Here is a 27,382-nt window from a genome sequence, read left to right as displayed (position 1 = left end):
CCAGTCTGCATTCCCACCAGCAGTGAAAGAGGGTTCCTTTTTCTCCACATCCTCTCCAGCACTTGTCATTTGTTCATTTGTTGATGATAGCCACTCTGACAGGTGTGAGATGGTATTTCATTGTTATTTTGATTTGCATCTCTCAGATGATTAGTGACTTTGAGCATGTTTTCATATGTCTCTTGGCTTTCTATATGTTCTTTTTCAAAAAGTGTCTATTTAGGTTCTTTGCCCATTTATTGATTGGATTGTTTATCTTCCTTTTGTTAAGTTGTATGAACTCCCTATAAATTTTGGAGATTAAACCCTTATCGGAGATAACATTGGCAAATATGTTCTCCCATGCAGTGGGCCTTCGGCCAATTTCATTTCAATGAGCATGTTAATTAATTGCTAAAATATGTTCACTTAAAGAGTGAGGTTAGAAAGTTTGAATCTAACATAAAATATGACTCACTATTTTGTTACTATGGTCATATTTTATTACCAAAAATAACAGCATTAGTCAAAATTAAGGTCTGTGTAAGTCCAAGATAGTTATTCTAAATCCAGAAAGTAAAATTTTAACTAAACTGCATTCTTCTCTAAGATAGTTGTGATTAGTTAAAATTACTCCCTCTGTTCCATAATAATAGTAGCAAGTGAATATTTAAATGGGAATTATTGGCGAATGCAGCTGTAAGTTATGTTGGAGCGCAAAATTGTGAAGCCTTCAACCAAAATCAATGTTTCATGACATCTGTCATTTGTTTTGACACATCTTTCAATTTTTAGGTTAATCTAATTATTATGAATTATAACTATTTTTCTAATTTCATCCACTGATCGAAATCAATTGTTTTATTTCAGTTGAATATCAACCCATTGTAAAAGTAAGGTGAAAAAAAGAGTTTTCAAGCAAAGATCAAGTTGTGATTGTCCAGTTCTTGATGCATCAAAAAAAAGGAAAAGTTATAGAAAGGTGCAATTATGTTAGCTGCAAAACAATTTAAGTGCAACAGAATGACCATATCAAGAATTTGGAAACATGCTTCCGAAAATAATTGTCAAGGAGAATCTTATGCTAATGTTGATTCTTTGAAAAAACAAAACTGTGGACGTAAATGCAAAGATTATGGAGAAAAACTTGAAAAACTTAGATATATTCCCCTTAGCAGAAGAGGCACCATATTAGCCTTTGATGATATTTCTCCCGAAATACTGGATAATACGTTTCTGTCACTTCAACAAATTATGCTGGAAGCAATGAAGAACGATGGCTCCAATAATTTTAAGCTCACGCATATAGGGAAAGCAAAGCTTCACAGCCAAGGGATCCTACCTACAAGTTTAAAATGCAGTAACTAAATTATTGAAAAATCCAGAAACTATCTGAACACTCAAAATAAAAATTAGGAGTACTATTTTTAATTTATTGTTTTATTTAATCTAGTTTTTTGATAATAAATGTTGCTATATTTATTTTCTTTTGCTACTATTATTATGGGACAGAGGGAGTATTATTTTAAAGCAAACACCATGAAAGAGAAGAGGTATAAAGAGTATACAATTGAAAAGACCTATGTTGTGGTGCCAAGGGCCTAACTCAAGTTCCATAAGGATAGTATAACCCCTAAAAGTCAGTGCACCACAGACTAACACTTCCTTGTTGCTGAAGTCCACCAAGTTGCTCTGCCGTATCAGCACATCAGACTAAGACCTCACCCTTCTCATCACAACTTATTCTCTCCTTTTTGTTGAAGATGTCCTGCAAGATCATATGATTAAACACACAAGAAACTGAAGCTGGGGGGAATGATTTCCCCCACCCATTCCCAAGCACAGGCCACCGAGTCTGCTAAAGCACATGCATATGAAGTGTTACCTCATTTATCCCAGGAAATAGTTGATCTCCACCTCAATTTTGGAGAAAGACTGGGTACAGGACTTCTATGTAGTGATCCTACATCTTCCCCTTAGTGATCCTACATCTCTAGGAGCTTCAGGAACAGTTACAGATATCATATAAACTATCAGTTGCCTTTCACAGAAAAAGCTCCGTGAACCCTGGCTCAGGAACCCTTGCTCCATATAAAAATTCAAAAAGGGAATTACCTTTAAACTTCTTAATTCACAGGAATCATTTTCACTTGATTTAGATCCAGGCACAATCACCTCTTGGTATTCTGTTCTAGTGGTCTGTCTATTACACACAAAACAAAATAATTTTAACATTTAATTTGAAGTCCATGTTTTCAATACTATATTATTTTTCCCCACTTTAAAGTTGGCTTTTTAACTATATATTTTTTAATTGGGAAAAAATCTCTTGGAAAGATATTTTAAAAAATAGCATGATTCTAGCACAAATGTGATTAAGTTAGGTGCTGAACAATGACAAAATTGATAAGAGATTGGCCCTGGCCTGGGTGGCTCAGTTGGTTGAGCATCGTCCCATACACCAAAGGTTGCCTGTTCTGCTTGTTTGATTCCCGGTCAGGGCATATGCCTGAGTTGTGGGCTGGATTCCCTGGTGGGGGGTAGGCAGGAGGTAGCTGATCAATGTTCTGCTCTCATATTGATGGTTTTCTCTCTGTGTCTCTCTCCCTTCCTCTCTCTAAAAATCAATAAAAATATATTTTTTAAAAGTGATAGATGACCCTGCCAGTGTGGCTCAATGGTTGAATGCTGACCTATGAATCAGTTCAATTCCCTTGGGGCACATGCCCGGGTTGCAGGCTTGATCACCATTAGGGGGCATGCAGGAAGCAGCTGATCAATGTTCACTCTGATAATTGATGTTTCTATCTCTCTCTCCCTCTCTGAAATCAATAAAAAATATATTTTTAAAAGAGTGATAGAGATTGGCAGGTAATTACATAATTCATTATGTAATAAGTAACAATTGAAATTATGATGTGACTGTGGGAAAGGAGAAAGGGACAGCAATAGGTAGAACTCCAGTTCAGATTGCAAATAGCTTAAGGATAGAAACTAGATTATAAACCCACTATGGTCCTCCATAGTGCCTAGCATACAGTCTATCATAACAAGCAAGAAGATAACTGGTTTGTTTTTGTTTTCTTGGGAGTATGAGAAATGCTCTATTCTTCAGCTAGATACCTGAAATGAAGATACCAAGATAATACATTCTGGAGCTTAACCTGACAACCAAAATGTTCTTTTAATATGTGTTGAGCCCTAAGAATAATAGAAGTTTTAGAAGATACCAACTAAAAACAATCAATTGTGTTTTTAAAGTTTACTTGCCTAGTGATTCTCTGGAATCCAAAGAGACTTTTCAAATAGAAATGTTGTTATATAGTGATTAGAGTTAGGAATAGGCCAGAAGAAGTCCCTTAGCTAAGCTACAAAGTAGATCCACATTTCTTTCAAGGGAATAAACATGCAAGCAGAAAGAAGAAAGATGTAATAAACAACATTTTATCTCTACCTACTCTGCTCCACTTCTTGATCCCCTAGCTTCTGAAGCAAATGAATGAATTCATCTTCCTTCCCAATGATGGCTGGAAAAGAAATCATTTCCAGGCTTCCTTCACTCCTGCTATGGAGACTTCTAAATACACACTAGGAAGAAACTCTTATCAGAAAGGCCACCGATTTAAGTGAGAAATGTTCAAACAACAGTTTGGGGATGTTTGCATAATCTTTTATGCTTCAAGTGTCTTAACGATTTTTCCTTTATGTTTCCTATATTTTAATAGTTTCTTTAATGAATATTTTTATTTTTTTAAATGATCCTTTTCATGCTGTTAACCATCACCTGAGGATATTTTCTCCATTGATTTTTAGAGAGTGTAAGGGAGGAAAGGACAGAGAGACACATCAATGTGAGAGAGACACATTGACTGGTTGCCTCCTGCATGCACCCCGACTGGGGCCTGGAATCGAACCTGTAACCCAGTTATGTGCCCATGACTGGGAATCAAATCCACGACCCCTTGGTGGGTGGGCTGACACTCTAACCGCTGAGCTTACCTGCCAGGGCTAATGAATAATTTTAATAAGTGAAAAAGCAAAATAGTCATATTCTTCACTCATTTCTTTGTCTCTGACATTTAGAGATTTGGTGACCTTAAATACTAAATCAAATTTTAATCATAATTACTATTATGTAGTAAAAGACTTTAAGACCATGTTGCCATCAATCTTAAAAATAAAGTAAAAACTTAAAACCGAAACATACCTTTTTGTAAATCTTGGTACAACTGAATCACCAGTCTCCTCATGACAATCCGGACTATTCAGAAGATTAACTGGGATTCTTCCAAATGGACATGACTAAAAATGTTTTGAAAGATTAAGTGACCAACTAGGAAATAAACAAAGACCTTACCACTACCAGCTTAATCAAAGTAAATTAAAACGTACTCACCCGTTTAGCTTTGTTTGTTTGTTTTAAGGGATTTCGATGACCTATGTCTGCATCTTGAGGGGGCACGTTCTCTCTAAACAGAATGAAAATACCCCCAATTAAAAAAAAAGTAACATTAAAATATGCATCTTCATTAACTGCTAAACACTGTTATCACTTTACATGAAAACATGTATGTAAACATATAAATAATATAAATGTATGATGAGCATTTAAAATACTGGTTCACGAAGGACTTGTATGCATGCATATAAGCATAACCAATGGACATAAGACACTGGGGGGGAGGGGAGGCCAGGGGATTGTCAAGGGCGGGGGGGAAAAAAAGGACACATATGTAATACCCTTTGTAATACTTTAAGCAATAAAAAAAATAAAAAAATAAAATACTGGTTCAGTTTCCTCACCCGTACAAAAATCTGGCTTTTGTAGTCTGTCCTCTGGAATCACAGCTGATGTCTCTATTCTGTAAATGTCCAAGTGAATTGGGGAATGATTCTTGCGTACTTAATACTGGTAATGCTGTAAAATTTTTGAAATTGTGATTAAATTTGTAAAGACATATGGAATACACAAAAATGTAATTTCACAAGTAAGAATATTTAAAGTGAATTCATAGATCTGTCCCTAAGTAAGATATGCAGATATGAAGACATTCTCAACTATATTTAATAACTGTTTCATAATCACATAATTGTTTCCCCAGGATAAAGACACGTCCTATTTCCAAACACAAAAAGTGATTCTCCTGCTTAGATTGAGTTGTTTTTAAAGTGTTTCCAGTGACAGTGTGATCAACAACAAAATACCCCACATAAAAGTAAACACTTCATTACTTCTAAATGCCTTACCTCCTTTAAATCTGAAATTTAAACTTATATTGTGACCATTCTACATCAATATTTTTCTATAAAATACTAACCTTAATCCTTTCTCATAGGTAATCAGCTGCAGAAAAGTATCAGCATACATTAATACATTTACCTGATAAACTCTTCTTTTCCTCTTCTGGAAGCAGCTGCTTTTTTCCAAGGTTTAAATTCTGAATGGCAATTTCCAGCATTTGTAGTGGTACTGCCCCGCATTCTACAGCTTTATGAAGAAGTTGCTTACTTTTTTTGATATTACCTAACGAAGTAAAAAATGATTGTTATTTTAGTGCAGCCATCTTCACTCTCCAGATTCTTATTCATCAGGACCTTGAAAAAAATTAAAAAGCTTTAGGCAAAAACACTCATTTCAAGTCTCTTGAGCTTTATTTCATAAACAAATAAGCAACCTAACCTGATAAACAATTCACGTCAAATGGTTAACTTGTGTAATGTGTGACTGGTGTAATTATGTATTAGTGTATAACCACTGTCCATTTTCAGAAGTAAAAGAAGTATAACAAAGCAGTTATAAAGTGGAGACACCTTAGGACTCTCAGGGAATTTAGGCAAAGGGAAAACTAAGCCCTAGAGATTGTAATAGTCCCAAGAGCATCAATCTGTTACAATGCAGTATAATAATGATCATTCATGACATTCAGTCATTAAGAAAAAGTTAACATCTTTTGCTAAAGGGAATTCTCCATCAAAAGGATTCTTGTGGAGAAAAAAAAGTAATGATAAAGTAATGATAGCTAATCTTTAGCTATCAGACCTAGCTACACCACCCCAAAAATGCAAAAATAACTACAGATAAATTACCAAAGAAATTTATTTCAACTGAAAAATTACCCAATCTATTTAGTCTACTATTTTGTTTATAAATACTACAATATATACATCATGTATCTTATAGAATATGTTTTTAACATTTATGGGAGCCACTAAGCTATGCTATGAATTTGGCACTTAGGGTATTAACATGATTAAGAGATTGCCTCTAGCTTCAGACAGTTTATAAGTTTTAAGAATATAAATATACTAAAGGCCCAGTGCACAAAATTTATGGGGGGGGGGGGGTGTGGTCCCTCAGCCCGGCCTGCACTCTCTCCAACCCAGGACCCCTTGGGGTATGTCCGACTGCCTCTCGCAATCTGGGACAGCTGGCTCCTAACCACTCACCTGCCTGCCTGCCTGATCACCCCTAACTGCTCCCCTGCTGGCCTGATTGCCCCTAACCGCTTCTGCCTCACCCTGCACCCAGGACCCAGGATTCCCTCATCCAGCTGGTCACAGGCACCCGGTAGCCTGGCTTCCCTCCCTCTGGCCGGCCACAGGCACCCAGGACCAGGGCCAGCTTCACCCGGGTCGGCTGCAGCCGCAGGGGACCGTGGGTGGGCAGCTTCACCTGGGCCGCAGCCACAGGCGCCCAGGAATGTGGGGCAGGCGGCTTATCCCTCTCTTGGGCCGCAGCCACAGGCGCCCGGGAATGTGGGGCAGGAGGCTTATCCCTCTCTTGGGCCACAGCCTGGCTGTTCCCCATTCCTCTCTTGCGAGCTCATTTGTGCCTGGCTGGTCCCCATTCCTCTCTTGTGAGCTCATTTGTGCCTGGCTGGTCCACATTCCTCTCCCCGCAGTGTTGAGTGTCTGAGCCGTTATGGCCTTATAGCATGAGGGTGTGACAACCATTTGCATATTAGCTCTTTATTATATAGGATTTCATAGTGGTTAAGTCTACATTTATTGAGAGTAGTGACAGAATTTCATGTATTGAACATTTTAGGATAGCAAACAAAAAAGGCTTAGATAACTAGTAATTAGAGAGCTCATAGACCCATATGACAATCTGATAAAAACTACTGAATGTCCTCCACTTCTATGAACACCAAACTACACATGATATTTCAGAGATGTTGCATTATTTCCTGAAAGCCTATTCATTAAGCCTGTTCAAAATAATCACAATTCTTACCTTGAGGTTATTACTATATTGCAGTGGTATAGGTAAAGTGTATTTCTTTTTTACAGATCAAAATCTGGGATTTTCAATATTTACTAGAGGCCCCGAGTGGGCCTAAGCTGGCAGTCAGACATTCCCCTAAGGGGTCCTTAGCGCTTGCAGCGGAGGCAGGAGAAGCTCCTGCCACCACCACTGCACCTGCCAGCTGTGAGCCCAGCTTCTGGCTGAGTGACGCTCCCACTGTGGGAGTGCACTGACCACCAGGGGGCAGCTCCTGCGGTGAGCGTCTGCCTCCTAGTGGCCAGTGCGCATCATAGCGATTGGTCGTTCTGCCATTCGGTCAATTTGCATATTAGCCTTTTATTATATAGAATGTGTTCTGAAGATGTAAAGTTTATAGTTGCTATTGATAGGCCATAATATCTCAAAAATTATTTAGGTAGCATGAAGGAAAGATACAGGTTTTAAAGGCCTGACCAAACTTTCTTTAATAAGCATGGCGTTTGCACAGTGCTTTTCTCCAACCTCAACCCTAGAGAATACTCTCCAGTTATTGAGCACTGCTTTGGGAACTATCATGGAGATTCTGGTTGAGCCAAACCAATAGTGATAATGTGTGTATCTGGCAATAAATGGAATCAGGGATGGAGCAAAAAGAAGGCTGAGGGAAAATAGGAACATATGGACAAAAGGATAGACTAAGGGTAGATCCAGAAGCCCCAGAAAATGAGAGGGAAGACTGAATGGCCAGGCTAAAAATGTCTGAGGAAGAGATTACCCCTGGTCCTATTTATATGAAGAGGCAGGTGAGCAAAAAATATAAGCTTTTACAGCAGTTTACAATTCTTTTTTCTAAAGGGGAACTACCAATTAATGCTACAATTATAGTTTGATGTATATTTCAATGCTATGAAACCATAACATAAGAAAAGCTTATCTAAGCTGTAGCTTAAATATCTTGTATCCTTCATCCCACAAATACTCAGTGAAGAAGCCACTTTCCTTTAGACTTTTCCTGAATCTAAATAAACACAAAGATGATGCTCATGCTTATTTCCCTGGATTACTCCTTACAAGTGGAAGACCTAGTATAACAAATATTGTCTGCATTTCCACTTAGGTGGGATTCTTCCCCCATAATCTCATCTGATCAACTTTCATATCTTTGGCCTCAAATTCCTACTTCATATACATGATGTAATATTAGGATGACTTATAAAAGAAGTTATCTTTTACTTAAAATTTGGACTAGATATTTCTAATTACCTTGTGATAGTTCATATTGTGCAAAAGATATATGCACAAAAGCAAATTTCTTGCAGTTTGCTCTGGCCATCTGAAAGTAGTCACGTGCATCATCTGGCTCTTGAATACTGTAATAAAGATTCCAGAGTAAAATTTTAAGAAAAAGGACACAGCTACCTAAGTTTGCTGATTCTTCATTCTATTTTCCAAAAGCCATGGAGTATTATTTTTCCTGTGTGTAAGATTAAATACTAATAGGTTATTTTTAAAAATCTTTTTAGGCAGTTAAGAATAGGAAACTTGTTGAGATATGTACATAGTAAAGAGAGTTTACATTATTCACTTGCTAATTATAAGCAAAACAATATATTAATTTTCTTCCAAGTAATCCTGATGTGCTTTCATTTTACTTTTTTCTAATATAGCTATGTAATGTAGTTAGTTAAATGTAGTTAAAATATTAATACTTACGCTTTCAATTCAGCAAATCTGACTTGAATTCGAGCAAAACTCTCATTTTGGCCATATTTATCTGGAGGAAGTGCTTCAATTGCTTGACTGTAACGACCAATCAATTTATTTAAAAGGACATCATTTAGCGGGAAACTGTTTTTCTCTAGTTTGAGCAACAAATTCAACCAGTCCTCTGGGTTATTCGCCATCATCATAATTTGGTTAACAGTTCCTGAATTATCTGAATAACAGAAACAAAATATGCCATACCAAAAGAAAGACATAAAAACAAATGCCAAATTGCACTTTTCCTTCAAATTACAGTTATACTCTCAATATCAATGTATATAATCTCCTTAAAACTCTTTTTAAAAACTTTAACAATTGGTGTAAATATCAGCAACTTATTTATTGCATTGATATCTTTAATGAGGTTATATTGTACTCTAAAAAGTTAGGTATTTTGAAGGAAAAAAATGGAAATAAATGTTATTTATAAGTAATTTTAAAAAACCATATGTAATCTAAGAAAATTTTATGTTATAGCATAATTCTATTTTAATATCCTAATTATTCAAAGATAACCTAAGGCTCTCCCACCACCACCTGTACCAACTTGCTTAGAAAATTCATTACTAACTTATTCATTAAAAACTTAGAAACTTATTACCCCATTTCTATTGTAACCTTTTTTAATCCAACATTATCTCCAGAGACACAAAAGCATGGAACAGAGTACGGAATCTCAGGGGGAAGGTGGGAAGTGGGAGGTAATCAACCAAAGACCTTATATACATATATGCATAACCCATGGACACAGACAATAGGGTGCTGAAGGCCTAAGAGGGGAAGAAGGGGTGACTGGAGGGGGTCAATGGGGGAAAATAGGGGGACATATATAATACTTTCAACAATAAAGTATTAAAAAGAAAAATCGGATTAATGTCAGTCTCCCGTTTACGATACTTTAATCACTAGTGAACATGATTAAATTCTAGGAAACTATCTTTCCTTCCATCAGTTTCAGTTACCTTTGACAAGGACTAACTCTTTACTTTTGCTAACAAAATTACTGTTTTTGCTTTCTATTAAAACATAGCACATTCATAATTTTGCTTTATTTTTAATTTAATCTGATCTGCTCTTAACTTCATTTTCTAGTTTTGCCTCCCATTGCTTTCCTAACAAATTATTTTGCAAAAATGTCTAAAAAACAGTGTCTTTGCAGATGTAGTCCTCATGCCTCTGAGTATCCCATTCTACCTCCATTCAGCACTTGCAGCATTGTATTTATTGTGCTAGTATTTATTTGTTGCCAAAAACATTACATACAGCATAGTGCTTTAATAAGTTCTTCTCATCTAGAAACCATGGTTTTAAGCATCTTTGAGTCTTCCTCAACCCTTAATCTAATGTTGTACATCCCAATTATCAATATATGTTAAGTATTTACAAGTTTGAGTAAGCTGAGGGTTTTAAATAAGAACTCATCTAATTTGGTGTACAAGCTTTGATAGCTCTTTTTTTTTTTTTTTTTATTGCTTAAAGTATTACAAAGGGTATTACATATGTGTCCAGCTCTTTTTAAATATACATAATAAAACATGGTGGTATTCCACTAAGAATTTGCTTAACATCAAAACGACTAGTTTCGGGGTTGTTTCAAGTAAATATGATCTGCTATCATGAAGAGATTACAGGTTCTTCCATTTATTTTCAATCCTTCATCCATGTAACATTTGGAATACATATGACAAACTTATCTAAAGGTCAGTTTTCAAATGACCTCAACAATCTGAATGTAGTAAATTAGGCTTGTGAGCTAATACTTTTCATAATGGTTGGGTATTAAAATCTGGGCACTTTCACTCATTCATCAGTCAGTAAATATTGAAGTGCCTACTATGTGCCAGGCACCATTTTAAGCTGTGTAAATATAACAAAACAGATAAAAACCATGTCCTCAGGGAGCTCACACTCTAGTGGAGAGACACAATAAACACACGAGTAAATCAGATATAAGGTGGTTAGTGCTAGGAAGAAAAATATTAACAGGAAAGGGAGAAAGAGGACACATTCCCACCCCTGCAGGTTACTATTTCAAATGGGAGAGTTGACATTTGAACAAAGACCTAAAGGAGTTCAGAATAAGCAGATATCGGGGGAGTGGTGTTCATTTACGGCAGAAGGTAAGAGAAAAGGGACTGGAGTAAGAGCTGGTCTAGCATATGGGAGAGACAGCAGGGAAGCCAGGAGAAAGGAAAAAGGAAAAGGTCAAGGGAGTAATAGGAAGACTCTCCAAATCAAAAACTGGGTGTTTGATTTTAAATTATACACAATTTTATTAAGATTGGTGAGACTTTCTGTTTGCAGCAAAAAAGGAATGAAAACAAAAATAGTACATCAATTGATAGCAAGTATATCAGCAGAAATAACAGCTGACAATAATTGGAGAGTTAAGAAAACTACCTCTGGGTACACTGTAATAAAGGATAAGTTGTGTGTTTTTTTTAATATTGTGGGAATATGTCCAGACAAAAGGGTTAAAATATAGAGTATGTGTACAGTACTTTATTTGGTCAGTATCAATTACTGAGAAAAGTACATTATGTGAACATACAGTAGTTAACTTTTTATTCCTTTACCTTAGAGGGCACTCTAAAAAATAAACTCACCTGTGGTATCAGAAGAGGAAGATATTTTATTCAAGCTTAGCTCATCAGTAAGGTCTTCATTTTTAAATTTATTTTTAAAATCTCTCACTTTGTTGATTATTGAATCAATTGTCAGTTCTCTGCCACTTAAATCCTCGGCCTCCATATCTAAGAAAAAAAATTGAACTAGTCATAATTCCTATATTAACTAGCATTAAAGAGAAGAAAACACTGCAACTAGCCTCTTAGAACCTAGAAGACTAAAGTATTACTCTGTGAACACATGTTAACACCAATGGAGGTAGTATTTGTGAAGCTATGTGCATAAAAATGCATTTATTTGACATTTGTCAGCAAGGTTACCAATAGGCTAATTACTGTTTTCTTCCTAACAGAACTTCCACTGCACAACACAGAAATTGCTGCCCCTCCTTAAAACGTTACATTTTTTTCCTTCTATATACTGGATGCCTTCCTTTAAGTCTTTTTCCAGAATTATTTTCTCTGGGCCATTTGCAAATGCTGACATTTAAGAAAATGGGACGGACTGTTTGTTTGGATTCTGGTAGCGACATATAGACATGCGAAGACTCCTTTTGGTAATGTGAATAACCATTATTTAAGTCATCTGCTTTATGTGAGCGACCCTGCACACTGCAAGGGCTCCAACATCACAGACCTTTATTGATAAATGGGATATCAGCAGGCTTGTTCTTGTACATTTCTGGCAGAGTCCTGATTTGCTCATTTAGCCACTCTAATATCAAGAACCCACTGTATTCATACAATACTGAGCACTTGCTCATCTGCATGGTGGTGATGTTTGGTCAACAAAGTTATCTGCTGTCGTCCCGTCGATCTCATCTTTGTCGTTCTCAAACATCAACCCACTAACCCCGGGTCATTGATACCAATGCCGCCAGTGACCTCGAGTTTAACAGGGAAAGGGGGCGATTAACTGAGCCTCTAGGTATCACCTCTTCAAGTCAGGTTCGAGAGGTAACTGTCAGAACACAGCCACCATCTCCTCTCCCTGTTCTAAAACACAACACGGGAGAGGAAGTGTCTTTTGGGAGACGATCTCGGGCGACCAAACTCTCCCCAAGCCGGGGCCCCGCCAGGCCCTCTTCCCAGCGAGGTCCACACCCACCTCTGGCTTCCGGGACTGAACTAATTCTCCGGCAACACCCTGCGGACTGGCGGAGGCAGCAAGGCCTCCCGTCCCCCTCCAGCTCCTCCAGCCGCGCCCTACGTGGTCTACCCCGCTGAGCCGCCTCCGCCTCGCCCCCATCACTTACCGACCCGCCCTATTCACAGGCCGCCGCCGTTCCCCGGTGCATTCGCGAGGCCGAACTCCCCGCCCGAAAGCCAAGGCCGGGAGAAAAGGACTCCAAATCCCACTCCGTAAACACGTTTGAATTTCCCCGCTGCTAATGCCACGACCGCCTATTGGTCGATGGTGGTCACGCGGAAGCGTCTGTCGTGATTGGTTCGTGTGCGTCGGCACCGCCCCTTCCTCTACGATCCGTGCGTCCTGGCCAGGGAGGGTCCTTGCGGGAACGCCTCCGCTGCTGCGCTGGGTTCTTAGTTGCTGGTTGTCCGCAGGCGCCTGCCTGGTGGCCGGCTTTCCTGCACCTTCCAGCTTAATCAGCCAGATTTTTGTCCCGGCGGGAGCCACCCCTGGGCGGAGATACCCGGGGAGAGGAAAACAGGGGCGGGGATGCTGCTCCCCGCGTGTGGACCTCAAAGGTGCCCTGAGAGCAAGTCCTTCTCTCTGACCGCCACCCCATTCCTGCGTCCTCGGCGCTCCTCACTGCCGGGCTTAGGGAGGAGGCGGCTAGAAAGGATGGTTCACTGCGCAGCCCTGCTGCCAGCTCAAGATCTCAGTGCCTGTGTCAGCTCCCACTGGTGCCCTTCCACTACCCTTAGTGATTCCATGCTTGCCTCCAAGCCACGGCCTGTCCTTTGTCAGAATTGTGCGCAGAACTCGCCCTTCACGATTGCTCATCAGCCCCTCAGCCTCCGAGCCTGTCTCACTTACGGGCTCAAGAATCATCAGAGAAAGGTCACTTTTCGAGTAATCTACCCCCGTGCGGGGCTCTGCTAAGTGGCTTTGCGATCTAAGGCAACGAGAAGTCTGTTGTACCAGCATCGTGACATGCGCGCTGGTAGGACAGTTGTTGGGTTTTGTGTGTGTGTGTGTGCTGGAAACTAGCTGCAGCTGTCCCTTGGTAACTCCAAAGCTGCTGTTAGAACCCTCGCCTTCCCAGCTCTGGCTAGCCACCATGAAAGCCCTCCCTTACTTAATAAATGTTTCCATACCTGCTGGCTATGTATTTTTACCTGAGCAGAGCAAAATGATTGGCTAATCACCACCTTTGCACCATTGCATATAACACTGCCTTTAGTAGGAAGGAATTTACTATCCCACCAATTCTTCTTTCTACAAATAATATTCTTCAGGTCTCCTTTCTTTCCTTTGAAAACTCTCTGAAATCAATAAAAGACATATATATGTAAAAAAGAAAAGTTACAAATTATATATGTGGCTCACATTTTATATCTTGGATGGTGTTGCTAGAAACTGTAAAGCAGCCACTAAAAAGCAAAAACAAAACAAAAGTTATAGCTAATCATTGAAAATAGGAAAAATTAAAATGTTCAATAAATCCAAAATGAAGCAGAAAATCACAAATGAGGAAAAAAGAACAGATAAGAAAAACAGAAAAAATAGAAAATGAAATTTAAATCCAATTATATAAATCACATTAATTGTACATGATCAAAAAACACTTCCTAAAAGGATAGAGATTTTTGTATTTAATAAGAAATCCCAAGTATCAACTATCTTCTGCCTGCAATAAACCCACTTTAAGTATGAAGACAAATAAGATAAAAGAATGTAAAAAGATATGCCATGCTAACACTACTAAATAGTGTTAAATTTATTTTTCTGCTTTATGTGAGCGAACCTGCACACTGCAAGGGCTCCAACATCACAGCCCTTTATTGATAAATGGGATGTCAGCAGGCTTGTGCTTGTGCATTTCTGGCAGAGTCCTGATTTGCTAATTTAGCCACCCTAATATCAAGAACCTAAATACAGAACAAGGAAGACCTAACTTGGCAGAGGAAAACAGACTTAAGAGTTTTTGATCATCTAGTTAAGTGATCTTCCATCTCTGATGTAGGATATTTTTTGAATGTATCCTCAGACATGGCTCCAGATGGAAAACTTGTCAGAAGTTAAGTGCATCTGCTGGAAATCTATATCAAATGCTTTAAAGTTCAGTCCCAGATTCTAAATCACAGGTACTGAGAGAGCTGTGAAAATAAGCACTGTTTCTTTCCGATGACCAAGAGAAGTTTTGACACATTGCATAGCAATGACTAGAACACAAAATCTGTGAAAACAGGCTAGAGCGTTCCAAAACCCCCAATGGGTGTCTGAAACCATGGATAATATTGTATTCTATTTGTACACAACATTTTTGTCTATCCATACACACCTATGATAAAGTTTAATTTACAAATTAGGCACATTAAGGGATTAACAGTAACTAATAAAATATAACAATATATTGTAATAAAAAGTTATGTGAATGTGGTCTCTCTCAAAATATCTTGTAGTACTGTACTCATCTTTCTTCTTGTAATGACTTAAGATGATAAAATGCCTATGTAATGAGAGGTGAGGTGATGACATAGGCACTGTGACTTAGCTTTAGGCTACCAATGCCCTGATGGTATATTATAAAGAGGATCATCTGCTAGGGGTGACCCTGGATCTTTAAATCATGACGATGTCAATGGTTGAATGTCAGGAGCAGATGGTGTCCATGGTTGAGCTTATCAATGGTCGATGATTGAGGAAATTTAATATTTGGGGGCCTTGGTTGACTGCAGGTAACTGAAACTGCAGAAAGTGAAACCACAGAGAGCAGCATCCCCCATCTGTGGGAACATCCACCTGCACCTAGTTCTGAAGGGCCCAGGAAAATGCTAGCTGTATGCAAGTTTTCCCAAGACCTCATCAGCCTCTAGGTGCATTCGGTCACCTAAAGACTACTAAGATTTCCCCATCGGCATAATGCTGATCCTCAGCCTGAGTTTTCCCTTTGGAGTTTTCTGAGAGTCACAGGGGGTTTCTTACTTGTGATCAAAAACAAGTCTAGCCTCAGTGGATACCACATTTCTCCTCCAAGGATCCCCACTGCTCTCCCAGACTCTGTTTCTCCGAGCATCTCATTCTTCCACAAACCCTTTGCTAAGCACAAACAACTTTACCACTCTCTGCATGATTCTTAAAAGTTCACAGTTGTAAACCTTGGTGGTCTGTGGCAAATTGGGTTTACCTCTCCTTTATAACTTCCAATCTGAGAAGTCAAAAGCAATGTAGTATGTGTAGGTGCCTTAATGTTCTATGGAGTGTGCTGTGAATGCTCTTTCAGTTTTTGCTCATAGCCTCAAGTGGCCTAGCACGTAGATACTGATGTATGGACTGGTCTGGGAACAACAATGCTATACTCAGAACCTCTTTCCTGCTCTAGTGACTAAGGGTTTATTACTGGGGAGCTCATTGCACCTTCCTCCTCCCACCCTTAAAATGAATTCTCTCTCAGGGGATTCTATAGCCCTCTTTCAGCTTGACTTCTGTCAGAGTATCTCATAATGTACCTCAACTGCCCAGTAACCCAAACAGGAAACAAAGCTCGTGTTCCTTCCCAAGGTTCTTCAGGTCCCAGGAAATTAGGTTGGCTTCACAAATTCCCAGACGTGCTTAGACAGGCCTGAACCTGCAGGAATTGCAACCCAGATTCAAGCTGAAACTTTGCTATCCTGATGCACAGCAAAATCTTCAAATGAACTCAGCTGTGACAAACCTCTACATCAAACAAAGCTGCTCCACACCCCTAGCAATAAAGGCAGCCAGTAGTAACAGAGGACATAAGGTGGCAGCAAAAACAATGGAAAGGCCACCTAGGGAACACAGAAGCCAGTCACCATACAGGACATTCTGCCAAGGGCAGGAAGGAATTTGGGCTTTCAATAACTCTGCTGAAATTCTTCCATAATACTCCTCAAACTGGGGGCACAGGTTACATGTTTTTAAAAATATGTTTTTATTGATTTTAGAGAAGAAGGGAGAGGGAGAGAGAGTGAATCATTGACCGGCTGCCTCCTGCACAATCCCTACTGGAAATCAACCCAGGTATGAGCCCTGACCAGGAATCCAACCAGCAATCTCAGTGCACGGGACCATGCTCAGCCAACTGAGCAACACTGGCCAAGGCATTACTTGTTAATATATATAGGTACATAGACTGGAAGGATAAAAATAGCATTAAAATAGTTACTATTTTGGATAATGGAATTGTGGCACTTTTTCTAAATAAAGTTTAGTTTTTATACTTTCTTACTCTATTTTCCCAATGAAAAGCCAAGGAAAAAAGTGAAGGTTGCTATTATATACATCTGTGAGCCTAACTATTCTAAGATCCTCAGCACAGCAACAACTCTTGCTCAAACCAAGAATTAATCACTAATTCTCTCTAATTTCTTATTTAGTTTGTGAGTGTATATGTTAAAAGCCATAACACAGGAATAGCAGAAGCTTAGTTCACAAATTAAAAGAACCATCATATTTGCTTATAATCTATTAGAGGCTCAGTGCACAAAGTTCAAGCACAAGTAGGGTTCCTAGGCCTGGCCAGCGATCAGGGCCAATCTGTGAGGCAACTGGTGGGGCAATCGGAGGGCCACCATTGGCACCCCCATTGGCTGGCCTGGTGCCACCTGCTTGCCGGCCCCTGACATGGGTTGGGGCTTGTGAGCTGGGGGCAGCTCCTGCATTGAGGGCCTGCCCCCTGGTGGTCAGTGCGCATCATAGCGACCGGTTGTTCTGCCGTTCAGGCAATTTGCATATTAGGCTTTTATTATATAGGATAAATCACTTGAAACCCAACTCCATGCCCCGTTCTTAGAGAGTGTGGGAAATTCAGTAATAGTTGGGATTCCACCTACTCAAGACTGTACCTTGTGTCTTGTGTATCACTAAGACTTTGGAGGGCCTTAGTCATCAATCATTTACTCACACTGGTTACTGCCAAAATGCCAGGGTATTTCCAGGGAATCTCCTGCTTTGGTCCACAGACAGGTTCCTGGATACATCAGGAAGGCTGACAGCATCGGTGCTAAAGGTGCAGCCTTCTGAGTGTCCCCAGAAAGAAGCCAGCTCCTTTAGGGGTCTTGCTATTTTTTGTTTCTGAGGCAAGGAAATACTATACTAAGGGTCTAGCCACCTGTTTGGAATACATAAGTTTTTTTTTAAAGCCCTCAACATTTATTTGTGGAGAACATTTATAACAATTAAAACACAAACCAGTTAACTTGGTAACAGAGCTATGATAATAAACATAATAAGCAGTTTTCTGAAATTCTGAAATAATTTTTCTGCAGATTAAATATAAGATATGGAATGGTTCAAGTCTCTATCAATCTATCATCTACCTATCTATCTATCTACTTACCTATCTATCTTATCTGAAATTATCTTTTAATGGTGTCTCCCATGAGGGGTCTGAATTAACTTGCTATGTGAATATATAGAGGAACAAGACCTTTCTTCAGTTAAGAAAAAAATTTAAAACATTATTTTAATATAATATTTTAGGTTCTCAAATTTCCTTATTATAGTATTAAATGTGCATCTTTTAGTGATAGGAACAATGTCCTAACATTTTCATATCGTTCTTTATGTTAAAGCTTCTTAAGGTTTCACTCACTCAGAGCACATCGATGTGGGTGAGGTGTTCATCTGGGCATAAAGTCACTCTCCCACAGCCTCTTGCACAACCACCTGTGCACACAGGTCTGATTAGAGTGCCACTTGCACCATGGTCATCCAGGGTAGTGACTGTGGCACCTGTCAGAGATTCACTCCCTGCTTCATCTGATAGAGCAAGGTTGCACAGGGAGTGTCCAGCAGCCAGACTAGTCCTGTTGGAATGGCACCCATAGATGCCTCAGGGGTGAAGAAGAGCTGCAAGATCCCTTCCCTCTAAAAACAGTCAACAAGAAAAATCTAAGAGGCTTCATCCTTATAAACACTGTAGATGAGTGCACGAAGGAGAGACAGATGGGAGAAAAGCAGGCATTGGTAAAATGGTAATGTTAATTTGACAATAATAGGTGTCCTATAGAAAATAAGTCATTAGATTTTTTTTTAAATGAGAGTGAAAGAGAAATAGGAATTCAAGGAGTAAATATAGCATTCATATTAGTGAGTGAAATTAATTAGGTTAAAACAGTTTCTCTGATATAGTACCTTAATATTTACTAGTCGGTGACTTCAAATTCTGAATTGTAGTCATTTGGAAAAGAAATATGGGGATGGGCAAAAGTAGGTTTACAGTTGTAAGTGAACAAAACAGATTCTACTGCTGTATTATTATTTATTATTGTATTATTTATTCTATTACAACTGCAACCCTACTTTTGTCTACCCCTGTATATCTTACTATATAATCATATCAAATATCAACATATTAATAGTAATAATAGCAATCAGCTCTAATTTCCTGGGAGACTATCAAGAGTAAAAAAAAATGAGAGAGTTTTATATTTGTCAGTAACTTTACAATTTTTAAAATGCTTTCACTTAAATAATCTCATTTGATCCTCATATCAGTTTATGAAATAAGTGGCAACGTTCTTCTCTCTATCATTTTGTAGGTAAAGGTTAGACCAGTTTAGTAACTTACATTGGGTCGTATGTCTGAGAAATAGCAACACTAAGAACAGAACTCTGGGCTTTTGTTTCCCAGTTAATTTTTATTTTTGACAGAAGGATCATTCATAGCTCTATAGTTTCTCTCACCAAAAATAGCCATTAATTTCTGGGGTTGAGTAAAGCTTGTTCGTGAATAGGTATAATTAGCAGTATTTATCCATATTGGATTGGTAGCTTTTGTGTTTGTTCCTTTTTATGTGCTGTTAAAATAATATATGAATCAGCCTTAATAAACAACTTTCCTTTGGGTTCTCCAAGAGCTTAGTCCTAAACCAGAGGTTAGTTGGCAGATGGCTGAGTGTGCCATTTGAAATCATCACTTCCACCTACTCCACCCTTTGACCCAATTTCAACCAAAAGTTGGCACCACAGCTATTATATTGCATATGTTGCAGACGCTTTGAGTTTGCTTAAACCTGTTTCAGCTATTTTCAACCAGGCTACTTAACTCTGAAAAGGGCAGAAGTAGAAAGACATGTATGCAAGGACACTGTCAGATTCATTCTCTTCTCTACCCAATTCCTAGATCCATCTCCTTCCATGAAGGCTCAGGAGTAAACATGCAGATGGTTTAGGCTTGAGAGAGGGTTGCATAGACCTTGAGAGGGACATATAAATGTTATCAGCTCTGAGGGATCCCCAGAAGCCATGAAAGTTCCACCTGTGATGCTGTTCTATGGAGAAAACTCTGCTTCATCTGGAACTTTCTGATTGCTCTGGATGCCCTTCAGAGTCAGAGAATATCCACCTCTAACATTTGTTAGTTCCAGGGCCAGAGTACAAATAGAGGCCCACATACCATAGGTTTAAATATTTACAGGTCATAGGTCAGGCTAACAAGCTGTAAAATAAAATGTCTTCTTTTCCCATTATAACAAAGTTAAGGCTGTTTGTTACTGAGAGTTGGCAAATATAAAAGGCATGTGAATTTAATTATTACTCTACATTTTAGTTGATGGGTCAACAATGTTTAGATGAGTAATAACATAAAGTATATAATTTATGTTCTTATAAATTGATTCATTCCATGAGTTTACTTTTCTTTTATTAGAAAAAGATCACTTATTATATTGCTCTAATTAAGATTTCTACACAGTTTGTGCTCTACTGTAAAGAGCTAAAGAACTAAAAATTAATTGCAACTGTATTCAAAGAGTATAAAATCTAAATATATTTTCATAAAAATTAAGATAAATATTAAAATTATTTTACATACAATTTTACAAAAAGTATTTTCTTCTAAAATATTCAAAACTACTTATTAAAATCCTATATAATAAAAGCCTAATATGTTAAGTGTCCAGTCATCTGGTCATCCATGCAACCAATCAAAGCGTAATATGCTAATGATATGCTAAGATCACTCAACCGCTTGCTATGACATGCACTGACCACCAGGGGGCAGACAGTCGACCAGTTGACCAGTTGCTATGACGTGCACTGACTACCAGGGGCAAGATGCTCCAACTGGTAGGTTAGCTTGCTGCTGGGGTCTGACTGATTGGGACTGAGTAAGATGGGCCGGACATGCCCTGGAGTCCTCCCATAGTCCCTCTCAGGCTGACCAATCTCTCGCATCCCTCCCCTACCCTGATCATGCACCGGTGGGGTCCCTCAACCTAGCGTGTGACCTCTCATAATCTGGGACCCCTCGGGGGATGTCAGAGAGCTGGTTTTGGCCCACTCCTGCAAGTCAGGCTGAGGGATCCCACTGGTGCATGAATTCGTGCACTGGGACTCTAGTTAAATCATAACACAAATTCTAATTAATGCATATGAAATTTTTTAAAATATATTTTTATTGATTTCAGAGAGGAAGGGAGAGGGGGGAGAGAGAGAGAGAAACATTGATTGACTGTCTCCTGCACGGCCCTCACTGAGGATCAAGCCCACAACCTGGGCATGTGCCCTGCACAGGAATTTAACCAAGAGCTCCTGGTTATTATGTCAATGCTCATCCACTGAGCCATGCCCATTTGGGCTTTGAATTAATTTTTAAAATCAAATCATATTAGACAGTTTCATGAAAATAAAACTATTCACAATTTTAGCATTGAATTGTGCTAATACTAGTATAAAGAATAAGTATCACACTTTATAGATATTATGTCTAGATCAGCACTGCCTAATAGAAATAGTGCAAGCCACATACATAACTTTTAACTTTTTTGCCTTACAAGTTTTTCTACATTAAACAAATAAAAAGGAAATACTTTAAAAATTGTTAAAATATTTTTTAATCCTCACCCAAGGATGTTTTTATTGAATTTAGAGAGAGAGGGAGGGAGAAGGAGCCCGCAACCTGGAGAGAGAAACATCAATGTGAGAGGAAAACATTAATCGGTTGCATCCCATATATACCCTGACTGGGGATGGAACCCACAACCTGGGTATCATCCCCAGTACTGTGGAGCATCCACTTTCTTGCTTTTCTTTGTGTTTCAACTTGTGTTTCTGAAGGCCCTCACCAATTAATGTGGTATTTATAACAGTCTACATGGCAACCAAGGAATACTCACTGTCTAATATGGTAGCCTTAGCTACATGTGGTTATTGGGCACATGAAATACAGCTACTCCAACTGAGAAGGGCTATAAGTATAGGTACAAACTGAATTGTGAAGACTTAGCATGAAAAAAAGAATTTAAAAGATCTCAGGAATTATTGTTTTTCATTTACATGTTAGAATAATGTTTTAATTTGTTGGATTAAATAAAATATATTATTAAAGTTATTTTAAACCATGGCTGGTGTGACTCAGTTGGTTGGAGCATCGTCCTTTGCATGGAAGGGTAGTAGGTTCTATTTCCAGTCAGGGTGTTATAGGTGGAAGTGGGGTATCCTTTTCCCCCACGGAGTGCTGAGGGTGGGGTCCTTATGATATCAATATCTCGAGATAAAGAATTTTCTGATACTCCCATGGGAGGGTGAGTGATTTTTATTTGCACATAATTACAACTCTGTTTCCAATGTCCCATTTCCCTTTATCTGGTCCTGGAGATGTGCAGCTGGGGATTCAGTAGAGCTAGAAACAAAACCAGCATCCAAAGTTTCCTTTCCATGGAGTAGTGTCTGGTACAGCATCAGGCTAGCTGCAGTCCATTAGTGTATTGTGTGGGGTTCCATATGACTGTATGCCATGTGGGTGAATGCAGGGGAGCCAAGAGCACGAAAGAATAAGAGCATAAGACTTTCAGGTCCAGGAAGTTCAGAGTCCTCAAGGGTCAGGGGAAGATTAATATTTTTAAACTAGTTTTATGGGTGAAGTCCTAATTTTAAAATACTATGTTCTAAAACAAAAAAACCCAACAAAATAAAACAACAAAACTCCAACTGTATATACCAGTGGTTGGCAAACTCATTAGTCAACAGAGCCAAATATCAACAGTACAACGACTGAAATCTCTTTTGAGATCCAAAATTTTTATACTTAAAAATTTTTTATAAAACCCGACTGACCGACACCCCCCACTTCTTCTAACGCCACTTCTTCAAAATAGACTCGCACAGGCCAAAAACTGACTTCTGTGCATGGGCCACAAAGTTTTAATCGCACTGTATGTGTGCGCCTGCACATGGTATTTTGTGAAAGAGCCACACTCAAGGGGCCAAAGAGCCGCATGTGGCTCGCGAGCCGCGCTTTGCTGACCACTGGTATATACCACACAAAATACATCAATAGACTTAATTGTCCTCAAGAGCTATCAACTTGAAAACTCTGGCTCAAAATTAATATTTTAGCATAACAAGCCTAATTTTTCTTCATGCTAAGTGGTCCAGACAATTTTTAAGAGAGTTAGTATGTTAATGTTTTCCACCATCTGCCATTTTTAAAATGAAATCCTCAATTTAATTCATAAAAAAAGATCAGCCATACAGCAGACTGTTACAGAATTATATACATATTCATTAATGATAAGCACAAAATATGTTCAATTTAGTGTTAGAATTAAAATGCTATTTAAAAAACTTGAATGCCAGTCTTTTAGCCAGAATGATTTATTTTTATTTTTAATCAATTTATTTACTTATTTATAGAATTTTTTGGGTGACATCCTATATAATAAAAGAGAAACATGCAAATTAACCATCCCTCTGCTACGCTCAAGTCACGCCCACCACCAATCAGGAGTGAGTATGCAAATTAACCCAACTAAGATGGCGGAGGCCACAGAGCTGGAGAGGGCAGGGGGCTTGGATTGCTCCGGCAATGGAGGAAGCCAAGCTTCCCGTATGCCCTGGCTGGCCCTGGGCTACGCTCAAGGCTACAAAGTTTCAATTACAGAAGATAAATAAATCCCAGATACCTGCTTCCAGCCGGCTGTGGCCACCACAGAGCTAGAGTGAGCAGGAGGCTTGGGTTGCCCCTGGCGATGGAGGAAGCCAAGGTTCCTGCCTGCCCTGGCCAGACCTGGGCTCTACTCAAGACTACGAAGTTTCAATTATAGAAGATAAATAAATCCCAGGGGAAAAAAAGAAAAAGTAAAGGAAAAAAGGAGAGGCTCGGAGCTTTGGTCGCCGGGGGTGTGGCTAGCCTGAAAACGGCCATCAGCCCCTCTCCCAGGCTGGCCAGGCACCCCAGCGGGACCCCCCCACCCTGAAGGGGGTGTGGCCAGCCTGAAAACGGCCCTCAGCCCCTCACCCAGGCTTGCCAGGCACCCCAGCGGGACCCCCCACCCTGAAGGGAGTGTGGCCAGTCTGAAAACGGCCCTCAGCCCTTCACCCAGGCTGGCCACACCCCCATGGGGTGAGGGTCTCCACTGGGGGGCTTGGCCAGCCTGCAAACAGCCATCAGCCCCTCACCAAAACTGGCCAGGCACCCCAGTGGGGACCCTCACCCTGAAGGGGGTGTGGCCAGCCTGAAAATGGCCCTCAGCCCCTCACCCAGGCTGGCCAGGCACACAAGCGGGACCCCCACCATGATCCGGGACACCCTTCAGGGCAAACCAGCCGGCCCCCACCCATGCACCAGGTCTCTGTCCTATATAATAACAGGCCAATATGGAAATCGACCAAATCAGCAGAACAACCGGTTGCTATGATGCACTCTGAACACCAGGGGGCAGATGCTCAACACAGGAGCTGCCCCTTGGTGGTCAGTGCACACCCACAGGGGGAGTGCTGCTCAGCCAAAAGCTCTGAGTCGGGCTCAGGGCTGGCAAGCAGAGCAGCGGTGGCAGGATCCTTTCCCACCTCCGTAGCAGTGCTAAGGATGTCCAACTGATGGCTTAGGTCCACGTGGGACATCAGTCGGACATCCCCAGAGGGCTCCCAGACTGCTAGAGAGCGTAGGCCAGGCTGAGAGATGCCCACCCATCCCAAGTGCATGAATTTCATGTACTGAGCCTCTAGTCCTATATAATAAGAGGGTAATATGCAAATTGACCCTAAAAGCAGAACGACTGGGAATGACTGGTCACTATGACACACACTGACCACCAGGGGCAGACGCTCAATGCGGGAGCTGCCCCGTGGTGGTCAGTGCGCTCCCACAGGGGGAGCTCTGCTCAGCCACAAGCCAGGCTGATGGCTACCAGCACAGCGGTGGTGGTGGGGGCCTCTCCCGCCTCCCCAGCAGCACTAAGGATGTCCGACTGCAGCTTAGGCCTGCTCCCCACTGGCAAGTAGACATCCCCCGAGGGCTCCTGGGCTGCCAGAGGGATGTCTGACTGCCAGCTTAGGCCCAATCCCCCGGGTGGACATCCCTCGAGGGGTCCCAGACTGCGACGGGCACAGGTTGGGCTGAGGGACCCCCTGAGTGCACAAATTTTTGTGCACCGGGCCTCTAGTTGGTTAATAAAAGTAGACAGGTTTCAGGTATACAATTCTATAATACGTCATCTGTATATTGTATTGTGTGTTCACCACCCTAAGTCAAGTCTCCTTCCATCACCATTTATCTTCTCTTTATCTTCTTCTACCTCTCCTCACCCCCTCCCCCCCTCTTCCCTCTGGCAATCATCATACTGTTATCTGTGTCCATGAGTCTTCCTTTCTTTCTTTCTCTCTCTTTTTTTTCTTAATCCCTTCACTCTTTTCACACAGCTCCTAACCCCCTTTCCTCTGACAGCTATCTCTGTATCCACAAGTCTGCCTCCACTTTGTTTGTTAGCAATTCCACTTCTGCGAATATATCCAAAGAAATCTAAAGCACTAATTTGAAAGAATATATGCACCCCTATGTTCATTGCAATGCTATTGACAATAGTCAAGATTTGGAAGCAGCCCAAGTGCCCATCAGTAGATGAGTGGATAAAAAAGCTTCCATTAACACAGTGGAATACTACTCAGCTGTAAAAAAGAAGGATATCTTACCTTTTGTTACAGTATGTATGGACCTGGAGAATGTTAGGGTAAGTTAAATAAGCCAGCCAGAGAAAGACAAGTACCATACGATTTCACTTATATGTGGAATCCAATGAACAAAATAAACTAGCTAGAATGATTTTAATTTAGTGCCAATTGATGGGTTGGCTAAATCAGGCCTGTGTTGTGATTACTGGTAATCACTTTATGGAGGCAGAAATGGGATGTGTAGGACCCTACTACTCATAGTGTGGTATGCAGACCAATAACATCAGCATTACCAGGAACTTGTTAGAAATACAAAATCTTAGGTACCATGCCAGATGGAATTGGAATCTGCAATTTAACAAGATCCCCAGGGGCTTCTGTGCACATTAAAACTTAAGAAGTTCTGGCCTAGGATATACTTCTTGGTTGAAAGGTGTCTTTTTCAAAGGCACTGGCAAGTACATCATCAGTGAGCTCTTGATGGTAGACGTGAAGGATGAGCACTTGAAGCAAGGCACTGCTCTTGGCCTTCATGAGAACAGAGATGTTTGAATTGGCCATAGAGCCCCATGGAAACTTTTGGCCACTTGTTAGATGAACTGTATATTTCTCTTACCTGCTATAAAATGACTAGCTGGAAAATATGATACAGGGAGAAGTATTTGTCATGAGGGGACAGATAACAATTCTAAAGAAAATTTATGGCTTTCAGAGGCCAGCTGCATGGCTGGAAGTCATGGCGCCTTCTGTCCAGTTCCAGCTTGGCTAGCAGCCTCAGGCCTTTGGCAATGGCCTGCCTTTAGCATCTGCAGAAAGAAAAGAAGATCTGCAGGTTGAAGCTTAAAAGTAATGAATGGAGCCCTGAAATGAATTAAAGGTCTCGGTGGTGGACCTTGAAAAAAGTCACATGAAAACCATCTTCAGTTGTTGAGTGTAAGGATCTTAGTGATGAAATTTCTATAAATGGGACAGTCACAGCCTTGGTTTCCGAGGCTGAAATGAACCCTCCAGAAGAAGACACTAAGCAGCAATGTCTGCAGTGTGAGACACAGAACTGAACTCTTTTGCCCGAAGCAAGTGAAATGATTCCTCTCCTGTTATGATCTCCCAGAGGTGCCAGCCAGGATGAGCACAGTCTGTTACTAATTGCTAATGCCGATAAAGTATTCCCCCCAAAGGAAAATCATTTCAGAGTTTATAGACTTCATCTTCAAAAGCAGCCAAATAATTCGAGTGAAAATGAGTTTATCCTAGAAAATCTTAGGCACTTAGTGAAATTAGAGTATAACTAAGAGCATTCAAAATACCACAGCTTAGGTGATCTGGGTATTACTTGTGTATTGGTGGGACTGTAGTGATGGTAAATGGAAAGTAATTAACATGTACTGTATATGCTCTTTTGTGGGAAACAGGGGTTCAGCCTAGAAAAATATTTCTTAGAGTGGAATTCTTAAGTCAGTGTCTTGGGCGTAAAATTTGAAGCACAAATAAAAATATGTATTTTTTTTTAAATGTATGTTCTCCTTTCCCGGTATAATGTTAATGCAATATCTAAAAGATTAGAGAATATAGCTCATTATTCTTTTTAAAAATAATAAAAACAATTAAAAATTCTAAGTTATCTAAATTACATTTGTAGTGGCTAAATCTGTACAATCCTTTTAACTTATCTTGGTGTTAGGGGAGGTTTTTTTCAACATGACAATAAACAATAGACTACCTAAAGTACTATAATTTTTC

General features: G+C 39.9%; 1 protein-coding gene across 1 annotated transcript in view; it reads right to left on the bottom strand.

Annotated features, from left to right (window-relative positions):
- Positions 1 to 11,722, bottom strand: part of TTK (TTK protein kinase) — a gene marked incomplete at its 5' end in the record, with an annotated part of 41,225 nt that extends 29,503 nt beyond the window's left edge. Inside the window, 8 exons of the mRNA XM_081093694.1 lie at positions 2,095 to 2,182; positions 4,187 to 4,281; positions 4,376 to 4,448; positions 4,783 to 4,897; positions 5,360 to 5,503; positions 8,471 to 8,577; positions 8,921 to 9,143; positions 11,578 to 11,722. Of these exons, the coding sequence (XP_080949820.1) occupies positions 2,095 to 2,182; positions 4,187 to 4,281; positions 4,376 to 4,448; positions 4,783 to 4,897; positions 5,360 to 5,503; positions 8,471 to 8,577; positions 8,921 to 9,143; positions 11,578 to 11,722 (990 nt within the window). The remainder of the gene's footprint in view (positions 1 to 2,094; positions 2,183 to 4,186; positions 4,282 to 4,375; positions 4,449 to 4,782; positions 4,898 to 5,359; positions 5,504 to 8,470; positions 8,578 to 8,920; positions 9,144 to 11,577) is intronic.
- Between the last annotated feature and the right edge of the window lie 15,660 nt (positions 11,723 to 27,382).

This window comes from Myotis nattereri (assembly GCF_964212035.1).
Source record: "Myotis nattereri genome assembly, chromosome: 6".
NCBI classification, from domain to species: domain Eukaryota; kingdom Metazoa; phylum Chordata; class Mammalia; order Chiroptera; family Vespertilionidae; genus Myotis; species Myotis nattereri.
This window is presented reverse-complemented; position numbering and strand designations above follow the sequence as displayed.